This window comes from Oncorhynchus masou, unplaced genomic scaffold (genome assembly GCF_036934945.1).
Source record: "Oncorhynchus masou masou isolate Uvic2021 unplaced genomic scaffold, UVic_Omas_1.1 unplaced_scaffold_5172, whole genome shotgun sequence".
NCBI classification, from domain to species: Eukaryota; Metazoa; Chordata; class Actinopteri; order Salmoniformes; family Salmonidae; genus Oncorhynchus; species Oncorhynchus masou.
The window spans coordinates 5001-16790 of record NW_027011577.1 but is presented as its reverse complement, the minus strand read 5'-3'; the positions used below and the strand labels follow the sequence as shown (position 1 = coordinate 16790).

General features: G+C 52.1%; 1 protein-coding gene across 1 annotated transcript; it reads right to left on the bottom strand.

Moving 5' to 3' along the window:
- Nucleotides 1-243: 243 nt before the first annotated feature.
- Nucleotides 244-11744, bottom strand: LOC135535791 (staphylococcal nuclease domain-containing protein 1-like; the record flags this gene model as incomplete). Its single annotated transcript, XM_064962220.1, has 3 exons — nt 11637-11744; nt 10472-10544; nt 244-386 (listed from the first exon to the last, which is right to left on the bottom strand). Coding segments are annotated over exons 1-3 (268 nt in total), but the record flags the coding sequence as incomplete, so codon positions are not given.
- Between the last annotated feature and the right edge of the window lie 46 nt (nt 11745-11790).

Sequence of the window (11790 nt, the reverse complement as noted above, 5' to 3'; positions counted from 1 at the left end):
CAAGATGGGCTGAAAGACACGTCGCCCTGTTGGCTCCAAGCACAAGCATTTCACAGTCCCTTATATCCTGCTGTGAACTGTATGTGACATATACATTTGATTTGTGAGTAACTGGAAGGACGGTGGAAGAAAGTTAGCCAAACCAGGATGTAGTTAGCTAAACCAGGATGTAGTTAGCTAAACCAGGATGTAGTTAGCTAAACCAGGAAGTAGCCTAATGGCCCTCGCGGATGGACTACTTACCGGCGAGGAGGAAGGTGATGAGGCAGGTCTCTTTGGGCATGTAGAGTTTGAGGCGGGAGCCACTGAACACGTATTCTACCACCGCCTCTGAGCTGGCCTGCTCTCTGGAGGAAAGGCAGGAACTGCTTGGCCTTCTGTGTTTCCTGGAGAAGAAACAAACATGTTCAGAGTAGCAGCTTCACCCTAGAAATGCAGATCTTCATGTCAATTGGATGGTCTGATAGTGGATCATACACCTAGTCCATCCACTTCATATGCAGATGAGTAAATTAGGTTGAACTTCGCTGCGTGGGGTTTCTCGGTAAGGGTGAACGGACCGATGATTTCACCATGACATTGCTAGGCCCTCTCTCTCTCTCACTCCCCCTTTCTGGTGAGTCACTGACTTGATGGGTACACCAAGGCCAGAATTACAAGCGTGGCTAAATCATTGCCTATTCAGACAGGCTGATGAATCAATGGCAGAGAGAGAGAGTTATATTAATAAATACACAGCTCGGCCGGCAGGCCAAGGCAGGCAGGCCAATGCAGCCACAACAAACCAGGCAGTGACTCACTAGCACTCTCTCATGATTTAGATGTCGTGGGGTGGGGGGGGTGTGTGTGGAGGAAGAGAGATGTGTTCTGGCAAAACAGATAGATGTACTGGGTGAGGAGGATGAGGAAATATGTTGTTGACAAGGTGGAACTATTCCATCAAGCGCCAGGTAGCTCAGGATTGCAGGGTGCAAAGTCAACATTGCTGTGGTGATTAAAGTTACTGGGCAGGAATCTAGACCTACACTACACATTATTTCTCTGTTCAGATGAACTCTTAGGATGGAGAAAGGTGGGCAATGGGAATAGGGAAACAGGTGAACACACATATATACCAGCTGGGCTGGGGGGCAGGAGTCAGGAGGGACTGTGTTTATGTAACCTGTGTTGGGGGGTGAAGAGAGAGAGAGAGCGAGCGAGTGCCATATCCACTCAGCACCTTTGTATGTACTGTACACACACATCCCACTGTACTCCATTATATATCCTCACTGTATTCTTCTCAATATAACCCACTTCATCTACATAATCCCTCTCGGTAATATCCGTGTGTGTGTGTGTGTGTGTGTGTGTGTGTGTGTGTGTGTGTGTGTGTCACAGGCGGAGAGCTGAGGGGGGCAGTGGATCGGGTTGTTAGCTGCCATTTCTGTATTTTTATTAGAAAGCTCATTACATGAGCCTGGCCCGGCCACTACAGCCTCCACAGCCCAGCTCTCCAGCTAAGAGGGAGCGGTACTTTAAGATGGAGGAAGAGACACACACACACACACTTGTTCTCCCTGACTGGCAGAAGTCATCAACAGATTGGCATGGTATCAAGGATCTATTCCTGGGCGGCTGTCAGTCTTCAGAGTGACGGGGAAACAAGCTGACATGTAAATGTGTCGTTGCCCCTCTATGGCTGCAGTGAAACACAGAGAGGGCTGCTGAGAGATGGAGCGTCTTTAGAAAGGGGCTGGGCAAGATCAACACACACAGGTACAGACAGAGAAAGATACATGCGCGCGCACACACGAACAGCGTGTGTCTATGCGGGCGTTAAACAATCACACGTCCAAGACTGACTGCCCAGTCCATTAAAGCACGGACAAGTCTTCTCGTAAAACAAAGACTTAAGGTGGACAGAATGAGAGGGAGGGAGTGTGTGTCCCCAGCCGTCATTCCTTTATGTGCTTTAACACACGTGGTCCATGGAGAGAGAGAGTGTAGAGAGAGAGAGTAGAGAGAGAGAGAGTGTAGAGAGAGTGTAGAGAGAGGGAGAGTGTAGAGAGTGAGAGAGAGGAGAGAGTGAGAGTGTAGAGAGAGAGAGAGAGAGAGTGTAGAGAGAGAGAGAGAGAGTGTAGAGAGAGAGAGAGAGTGTAGAGAGAGAGAGAGAGTGTAGAGAGAGAGAGAGAGTGTAGAGAGAGAGAGATAGAGTGTAGAGAGAGAGAGAGTAGAGAGAGAGAGTGTAGAGAGAGAGAGAGAGTAGAGAGAGAGAGAGAGAGAGAGAGAGAGAGAGAGTGTAGAGAGAGAGAGAGAGAGAGAGAGAGTGTAGAGAGAGAGAGAGAGTGTGTTGAGAGAGAGAGAGATAGAGTGTAGAGAGAGAGAGAGTAGAGAGAGAGAGAGAGAGGAGAGAGAGAGTAGAGAGAGAGAGAGAGTAGAGAGAGAGAGAGAGTGTAGAGAGAGAGAGAGAGAGTGTGTAGAGAGAGAGAGAGAGAGACTAGATAGAGAGAGAGTAGAGAGAGAGAGTAGAGAGAGAGATGAGAGAGAGAGAGAGAGTGAGAGAGAGAGAGGAGAGAGAGAGAGAGAGAGAGAGAGTAGAGAGAGAGAGAGAGTAGAGAGAGAGAGTAGAGAGAGAGAGTGTGAGAGAGAGAGAGAGAGAGAGAGAGAGTGTAGAGAGAGAGAGAGAGGTGTAGAGAGAGAGAGAGTGAGAGAGAGAGTGAGAGAGTGAGAGAGAGAGAGAGTGTAGAGAGAGAGAGTAGAGAGAGAGAGTGAGAGTGTGAGAGAGTGAGAGTGTAGAGAGAGAGAGAGAGTGAGAGAGAGAGAGAGTGTAGAGAGAGAGAGAGAGAGTGTAGAGAGAGAGAGAGAGAGAGGAGAGAGAGAGAGAGTGAGAGAGAGAGTAGAGAGAGAGAGAGAGAGAGAGAGAGAGAGTGTGAGAGAGAGAGAGTGTGGAGAGAGAGAGAGAGAGTAGAGAGAGAGAGAGAGAGAGAGAGAGAGAGAGTGTAGAGAGAGAGAGAGAGTGAGAGAGAGAGAGAGTGTAGAGAGAGAGAGAGAGTGTAGAGAGAGAGAGAGAGAGAGTGTAGAGAGAGAGAGAGAGTGTAGAGAGAGAGAGAGTGTAGAGAGAGAGAGAGAGAGAGTGTAGAGAGAGAGAGAGAGAGTGGGGAGAGAGAGAGTGGAGAGAGAGAGTAGAGAGAGTGAGAGAGAGGGAGAGAGTGTGTAGAGAGAGAGAGAGAGAGAGAGAGAGAGTGTAGAGAGAGTGTAGAGAGAGAGAGAGAGAGTAGAGAGAGAGAGAGAGAGTGTGAGAGAGAGAGAGAGAGAGAGAGAGAGAGAGAGAGTGTAGAGAGAGTGTAGAGAGAGAGTGTGTAGAGAGAGAGAGAGTAGAGAGAGAGAGTAGAGAGAGAGAGTGTAGAGAGAGAGAGAGAGTGTGAGAGAGAGAGAGAGTGTGAGAGGGAGGAGTGTAGAGAGAGAGAGTGTGTAGAGAGAGAGAGTGTAGAGAGAGAGAGTGTAGAGAGAGAGTGAGAGAGAGAGAGAGTGTAGAGAGAGAGAGTGTAGAGAGAGAGAGTGTAGAGAGAGAGAGAGTGTAGAGAGAGAGAGAGTGTAGAGAGAGAGAGAGTGTAGAGAGAGAGAGGAGAGAGAGAGAGAGAGAGAGAGAGTGTAGAGAGAGAGAGTGTGAGAGAGAGAGAGAGAGAGAGTGTGAGAGAGAGAGAGAGAGAGAGAGTGTAGAGAGAGAGAGTGTGAGAGAGAGAGAGAGAGTAGAGGAGAGAGAGAGTGTGTGGAGAGAGAGAGAGAGAGAGTGTAGAGAGAGAGTGTAGAGAGAGAGTGTAGAGAGAGAGTGTGAGAGAGAGAGTGTAGAGAGGGAGAGAGTGTGTGAGAGAGAGAGAGTGTAGAGAGAGAGAGAGTGTGTAGAGAGAGAGAGAGGGAGTGTAGAGAGAGAGAGAGAGAGAGTGTGTAGAGAGAGAGATGTGTAGAGAGAGGTGTGAGAGAGAGAGTGTAGAGAGAGAGAGTGTGTAGAGAGAGAGAGAGTGTGTAGAGAGAGAGAGAGTGTGTAGAGAGAGAGAGAGTGTAGAGAGAGAGAGTGAGAGAGAGAGTGTAGAGAGAGGAGAGAGAGAGAGAGTGTAGAGAGAGAGATGTAGAGAGAGAGTGTGGAGAGAGAGAGGTGAGAGAGAGTGTGAGAGAGGAGAGTGTAGAGAGAGAGAGAGTGTGTAGAGAGAGGAGAGAGTAGAGAGAGGGAGAGAGAGTGTGTAGAGAGAGAGAGAGTGTGTAGAGAGAGAGAGAGAGAGAGTGTGTAGAGAGAGAGAGAGAGAGAGAGAGAGAGAGAGTGTAGAGAGAGAGAGTGTGTAGAGAGAGAGTGTGTAGAGAGGGAGAGAGAGAGAGTGTGTAGAGAGAGAGAGATGGTGGAGAGAGTGTAGTAGAGAGAGAGAGAGAGTGTAGAGAGAGAGAGTGTAGAGAGAGAGATGTGTAGAGATGAGAGAGAGAGTGTGTAGAGAGAGAGAGAGAGTGTGTAGTAGAGAGAGAGAGAGAGAGATGTGTAGAGGAGAGAGAGAGAGAGAGAGCGTGTAGAGAGAGAGCGTGTAGAGAGAGAGAGAGAGATGAGAGAGGAGCGAGAGAGAGTAGAGAGAGAGAGAGACGTGTAGAGAGAGAGAGCGTGTAGAGAGAGAGAGAGAGCGTGTAGAGAGAGAGAGAGAGAGAGAGGCGTGTAGAGAGAGAGAGAGAGAGAGAGAGAGCGTGTAGAGAGAGAGAGAGAGAGAGCGTGTAGAGAGAAGAGAGAGAGAGCGTGTAGAGAGAGAGAGAGAGCGTGTAGAGAGATGTAGAGAGAGAGAGCGTGTAGAGAGAGAGAGAGAGCGTGTAGAGAGAGAGAGAGCGTAAAAAAGTAGAGAAGAGAGAGAGCGTGTAGAGAGAGAGAGACGCGTGTAGAGAGAGAGAGAGAGCGTGTGGGGAGGAGAGAGAGAGCGTGTAGAGAGAGAGCGTGTAGAGAGAGAGCGTGTAGAGAGAGAGCGTGTAGAGAGAGCGTGTAGAGAAGCGGTGATGAGAAGAGCGAGTAGAGCGAGGAGAGAGCGAGAGAAGCGGAGAGAAAGCGAGAGAGCGGAGAAAGCGAAAGCGGAAGCGAAGCGGAGAGAAAGCGGAGAAAGCGAGAGAGAGCGGAAGAAAAGCGGAGAGAAGACGGAAGAGCAGAGAGAAGAGCGAGAAGCGAGAGAAGCGAGAGAGAGAGAAGCGAGAGAGAGAGAGAGCGGAGAGAGCGGAGAGAGCGAGAGAGAGAGAGTGTGTGAGAGAGAGACGAAGCGTGTAGAAGAGACGTGTAGAGAGCGTGTAGAGAGAGCGTGTAGAAGAAGACGAGAAGCGAGGACGAGAGCGAAGAGCGGAGAGAAGCAGAAGAAGCGGAGAGAGCGAAGAGAGAAGCGAAGAAGAGAGAGCGGAGAAGCAGCGGAGAAGAAGCGAGAAGCGGAGCGAGAAGCCGGTGAAGAAGCGGAAAGCGGAAGACGAAGAGAGCGGGAAGCGAAGAGAGCGGAAGAAGCAGCGAGAGCGATGGAGAGAGAGAAGAGAGCGAGAGAAGAAAGCGGAGAGAGCGGAGAGAGAGCGAGAGCGAGAGAGAGAGTGTGTAGAGAGAGAGAGTGTGTAGAGAGAGAGAGAGAGAGTGTGGTAGAGAGAGAGAGAGAGAGAGAGAGAGAGAGAGAGAGAGAGAGAGAGTGGGGGAGTAGAGAGAGAGAGAGAGAGAGAGTGTAGAGAGAGTGTGTAGTAGAGAGAGAGAGTGTGTAGAGAGAGAGAGAGAGAGCGTGTAGAGAGAGAGAGCGTGTAGAGCGGTAGAGGGCGTGTAGAGAGAGCGTGTAGAGCGTGTAGAGAGCGAGTAGACGTGTAGAGAGAGAGAGCGCGTAAGAGAGAGAGAGAGAGCGCGTGTAGAGAAGAGCGTGTAGAGAGAGCGCGCAGAAGAGAGAGCGTGTAGAGAGCGTGCAGAGAGAGCGAAGCGAGCGGTAGAGAGACGAGAGCAGTAGAGAACGAGAGCGAGAGAGAGCGAGAGACGAGAAGAGAGCGGAGAGAGCAGAGAGAGCGGGAGAGAGCGAGAGAGACGGGAGAGAGCGAGAGAGCGGAGAGAGCGAGAGAGCGGAGAGAGCGGAGAGAGAGCGGAGAGAGCGGACGAGAGAACAGAGAGCGGAGAGCGGAGAGCGAAGCAGAGAGAGCAGCGGAGAGCGAGAGAGAGAGAGAGAGCGGAGAGAGAGAGAGAGCGAGAGAGGAAAGCGGAGAGAGCGGAGAGAGCGGAGAGAGCGAGAGAGCGAGAGAGCGGAGAGAGCGGAGAGAGCGAGCGAGAGAGCGGAGAGAGAGAGCGAGAGAGCGGAGAGAGCGAGCGAGAGAGCGGAGAGAGAGAGAGAGCGGGAGAGAGAGAGAGAGCGAGAGAGAGAGAGAGAGCGTGTAGAGAGCGAGAGCGTGTAGAGAGGCGAGAGAGAGCGTGTGTAGAGAGAGAGAGCGAGAGAGAGGCAGAGAGAGAGAGAGAGCGAGAGAGCGGAGAGAGAGAGAGAGAGAGAGAGAGAGGAGAGAGAGAGAGCGGAGAGCGGAGAGAGAGAGCGGAGAGAGGAGAGAGCGGAGAGAGAGAGAGAGCGTGGAGAGAGAGAGAGCGGTAGAGAGAGAGAGCGGAGAGTGGTGAGGAGAGAGAGAGAGAGAGAGAGAGCGGAGGAGAGAGAGGAGAGAGAGAGAGAGAGAGAGAGCGTGTAGAGAGAGAGGTGTAGAGAGAGAGAGAGTAGTAGAGGAGAGAGAGAGAGAGAGAGTGTAGAGAGAGAGAGTAGAGAGAGAGAGAGCGTAGAGAGCGAGAGAGAAGCGTGTAGAGAGCGTGTGAGAGAGCAGAGAGAGAGAGAGAGCGAGCGTGGAGAGAGAGAGCGAGTGAGAGAGGGCGAGAGAGCGAAGCGAGAGAGAGAGAGAGAGCGTGTAGAGAGAGAGCGAGAGAGCGTGTAGAGAGGAGCGTGTAGAGAGAGAGCGGAGAGAGCGGAGGAGAGCGGGAGAGAGCGGAGAGAGAGACGAGAGAGCAGAGAACGAGAGCGGAGAGAGCGGAGAGAGCGGAGAGAGCGGAGAGAGAGAGAGAGAGAGCGGAGAGAGAGAGAGACGAGAGAGAGAGAGAGCGGAGAGAGAGCGGAGAGAGGAGAGACGGAGAGAGCGGAGAGAGGCGGAGAGAGAGCGGAGACGAGAGAGAGAGAGAGCGTGTAGAGAGAGAGAGCGTGTAGAGAGAGAGCGTGTAGAGAGAGAGCGTGTAGAGAGAGAGCGTGTAGAGAGGAAGCGAGAGAGCGGAGAGAGCGAGAGAGCGGAGAGAGCGAGAGCGGAGAGCGAGAGAGCGGAGAGAGCGGGAGAGAGAGGCGGAGAGCGGAGAGAGCGAGAGAGCGGGAGGGAGAGAGCGGAGAGAGCGGAGCGGAGAGAGCGGAGAGAGAGAGCGAGAGAGAGCGGAGAGAGAGAGAGAGCGGAGAGAGAGCGGAGAGAGAGAGAGAGCGAGAGAGAGAGAGAGTGTGTAGAGAGAGAGAGCGTGTAGAGAGAGAGAGAGAGAGCGTGTGAGAGAGAGAGAGAGAGTGTAGGAGAGAGAGAGAGTAGAGAGAGAGAGAGAGTGTAGAGAGAGAGAGAGAGTGTGAGAGAGAGTGTAGAGAGAGAGTGTAGAGAGAGAGAGAGAGTGTGTAGAGAGAGAGAGTGTAGAGAGAGAGAGGTGTGTAGAGAGAGAGAGCGTGTAGAGAGAGAGAGAGCGTGTAGAGAGAGAGAGTGTGCCAGAGAGAGCGAGAAAAAAAAAGTGTAGAGAGAGAGAGCGTGTAGAGAGAGCGTGTAGAGAGAGAGAGCGTGTAGAGAGTGTAGCGAGAGAGCGAGAGCGTGTAGAGAGAGAGAGAGAGAGCGTAGTAGAGAGAGAGAGAGAGCGTGAGAGAGAGCGTGTAGAGAGAGAGCGTGTAGAGAGAGAGCGTGAGAGCGGGAGAGAGCGGGAGAGAGCTGCAGAGAGCGTGTAGAGAGCGAGAGAGCGAGAGAGCGGAGAGCGGAGAGAGCGGAGAGAGCGAGCGAGAGAGCGGAGAGAGAGAGCGAGAGAGAGACGAGAGAGAGAGCGGAGAGAGAGAGAGCGGGAGAGAGCGCGAGAGAGAGAGCGAGAGAGAGAGAGAGCGGGAGAGAGAGCGAGAGAGAGACGGAGACGGAGAAGAGAGAGCGGAGAGAAGAAGAGAGAGGCAGAGAGCGAAAGAGCGAGAGAGAGAGCGGAGAGAGAGAGAGATGTAGAGCGAGAGAGAGAGAGCGGAGAGAGAGAGAGAGCGGAGAGAGAGAGAGAGCGTGGAGAGAGAGAGAGCGGAGAGAGAGAGAGAGCGAGAGAGAGAGAGAGAGCGAGAGAGAGAGAGCGTTGTAGAGAGAGCGAGAGAGAGCGAGAGCGTGTAGAGAGAGCGTGCCGAGAGAGAGAGCGTGTAGAGAGAGAGAGCGCGTAGAAGAAGGCGGAGAGAGCGGAGAGAGCAGAGAGAGCGGCGAGAGAGAAGCAGAGCGCGAGAGAAAGCGGAGAGAGCAGAGAGCGGAGAGAGACGAGATAGAGAAAGCGAGAGAGAAGAGAGCGGAGAAGCGAGAGAGAGCGCGAGAAAGCGAGAGCGGAAAAGCGAAAGAGCGAGTAGAGCGGAGAGACGAGGCAAAGCGAGAAGCGGAAGCGGAGAGAGCGAGAAAGCAGGAGAGAGCGAAAGAAAGCGGAGAAAGCGGAGAGAAAGCGGAGAGGAGAGCGAGAGAAAGCCGGAGAAAGCGAGAGACGAGAGAGAGCCGGAGAGAGAGAGAGCGAGAGAAAGCGGAGAAGCGGGAAGAGCGGAGAAGCGGAGAAGAAGCGAGAGCGAGAGAGAAGAGAAGAAGAGGAAAGCGGAGAGCGGGAAAGCCGGAGAGGGAAAGAAAGCGAGAGCGGAGAAAGCGAAGAGAAAGCGGAGAGAGCGGAGAAGAGAAGACGAGCGGAGAAAGCGGAGAAAGCGGAGAAAGCGGAGAGAGAGAGAAAGCGAGAGAAAGCGAAGAGAGAGAGCGAGAGAGAGAGAGAGCGGAGAAAGCGGAGAAAGCGAGAGAGCGGAGAAGAGAAAGCGAGAGAGAGCGTGAGAGAGAGAGAAGCGAGAGAGAGAAGAGAGCGGAGAAGAGCAGAAAGCGGAGAGAGCGGAGAGCGAAAGCGTGAGAAAGCGAAGAAGCGGAAGAAGAAAGCGAGAGAGCTGGAGAAGAGCAGAAAGCGGAGAGAGCGGAGAAGAGCGAAGAAGCGGAGAAAGAGCGGACAGAGAAGAGAGCGAGAGAGCGGAGAGCGAAGAGAGCGGAGAAAGCGGAAGCGAAGAAAGCGAGAGAGCGGAGAAGAGAAGCGAGAAAGCGGAAGAAGAGAGCGAGAAGAGCGAGAGAGACGAGAAAGCGAGAGAAAGCGGAGAAGAGAGAAAGCGGAGAGAGAGCGGAGAAAGCAAGAGAGAGAGAGAGCGGAGAGAAGGAGAAGCGAAGAGAGCAAGAGAGAGAGCGAAAGCGGAGAAGCGAGAGAGCGGAGAGAAGCGAAGAGAGCGGAGAGAGCGAGAGAGAAGCGGAAAGCGAGAGAGCGGAGAGAGCGAGAAGCGGAGAGAGAAGAGAGAGCGAGAGAGAAAGCGAGGAGAGAGATGAAGCGAAGAGCGGAGAAGCGAGAGAAGCGGAGAAGCAGAGAGCGGAGAACGAGAAGCGAGAGAGCGGAGAGAGAGCGGAGAGAAGCGGAGAGAGCGAGAGGCGGAGAGAGGAGAGAGAGCGGAGAAAGCGAGAGAGAGCGAAGCGGAGAGAGAGAGGAGAAGAGGCGGAGAGAGAGAGAGCGGGAGAGAGAGAGAGAGCGGAGAGAGAGAGAGAGCGGAGAGAGAAAGCGGAGAGAGCGGAGAGGAGAGCGGAGAGAGCGGAGAGAGAGAGCGGAGAGAGAGAGAGCGGAGAGAGAGAGCGGAGAGAGAGAGCGGAGAGAGAGAGCGGAGAGAGAGAGCGGAGAGAGAGAGCGGAGAGAGAGAGCGGAGAGAGAGAGCGGAGAGAGAGTGGGTACGTACGTGCATCTCATTATTCCCCGTTAACACATTTTATGGGCACGGAGGAAAATCGAATCTTCGTTTAGTGAGCAACCCAATCAATTTTCATAAGCAGAGATGCTGTCTGCTGTCCCTGGAACACGTAAACAACTTTCTAGATGACTTTATTAACGCAGAGGGAACTATATTTAGATGGGACTTTATTGCTATAATATGGGGAGTTACGGGGTGGTATTATGGATATTACTTAGAGTGAGTCATCTATAGATCAGATGACAAGGTCCTGGGGAGTGGCTTAGGAGAGACTGGAGGGCATTGAGACTGGTGGGTCAAGGTTTGGCAATTATATTATCAAGAAGAATGTTGGCCCAAGAATGTGCGTGAACATTGCACACACACACACACACACAGCAGGGGAAAATCACACAAGATATAAGCCTAGTCACATAACAGTAAACACACAACTATTCCTCAAAGACACACACACCACATCTCTCTCTCCCACCCACACTCTCACACATCCATCTTACCCCAGAGATATCAGCCACTCTGTGGATGGGGACCTCCTTCTTGCTATGCAGCCCTTTCCCGTTCTTGATTGCCCTGTGATCAATCAGAGGGAGAGAGTGAGACAGAGCGGCCACCATTACGGTTCATCCCATCATCCAGCGAGTTAAGGAGAAACCATCAGGTCTTTGAGCCGCAGAGGAGAAATGAAGCTGTGGGTAATAAACACTCAGAGAGCCATTCCGGCTCAGAGGGGGGATACAGTTTCCAAGCTCCCCGGCTCCACCATGAGGATCAGCGGCAGAGGGACTTCACGTGTAATCTACACCCTTAAAATGGAAACTGTAATGGTTGGAGGGGACGAGGGAGTGCATTTTCAGTCTGACCCTGACGCTGGTGTGATGACCACTGTTCAGATCTCCTACTGAAAGGGATTGAGTGTGCCACAGATGAAGATGACAAAGATGGAAATTGTGTCAGTCATTGTCATCTGTGGTCCGGGTGATGTGTGTTTCACTACTGTGTGTGTGTAAGAGATGAGGGAGAATGAGAAAGGGAAGAGAAGGGGTTTGAGGAGCCCAGAAAGAGACAGAAGGGTAGCATGGGAAAACACTTGTGCCAAACACCAAGGGTGGGTCGTGCCCTCTATCTGCTAACCCGGAGATCTTCTATCTAGTGGTGGTTGAAGCACGTACTAAATCTCCTGGTGCACATGATTATATTCACAAAGCACATGTAAAGAGAAGGCCTGATTCAGTGTGTGTGTGTGCGCGATAGAGTGTCACTCTGAGGCCAATACTTTCGTAGAAAATTAGAGCCGCGCAAGGGTGTAATCAGTCTAAACGAGAGGTTCTAATGGACAAATTCAGGTAGGTCTTTCCCTGTTTTGTTCAGTTTGCTTCAGTTTAAGAAACATTTTGCAACAGAATCGGAGTAATGGACACACCCCAGGTAGAGGTGCTGATTTACGACACAGGGAGAAATGGCCACCTCTGACCAGTGTTGTTCAATATTTTGCCATGATGCAACACACACATATTCGTATTGTATCACTAAGGGGAATACACTTATGTTGTTGCATGAGCATGACAGAAAGCATTTTCATTTAAAGGGAGGTTTAGTCAAGCTGGTTAAATCAGTCAGGTTTAGTTTTCAGCAGTAGGAACCATTTTGGGGCACTGTGCTTACCGTGCCTCTGCAGCCAGTAGCTCGTCGTAGTGGGATGAGCGCTGGTCATCATCCTGTCTGTAGCGGATGACCGTGGCAAAACCTTTACTGACCAACGCCTCGGCTATGTTACTGTGGAGGGAGAGAGAGAAACAGAGTGGACAAGCTCAGGAAC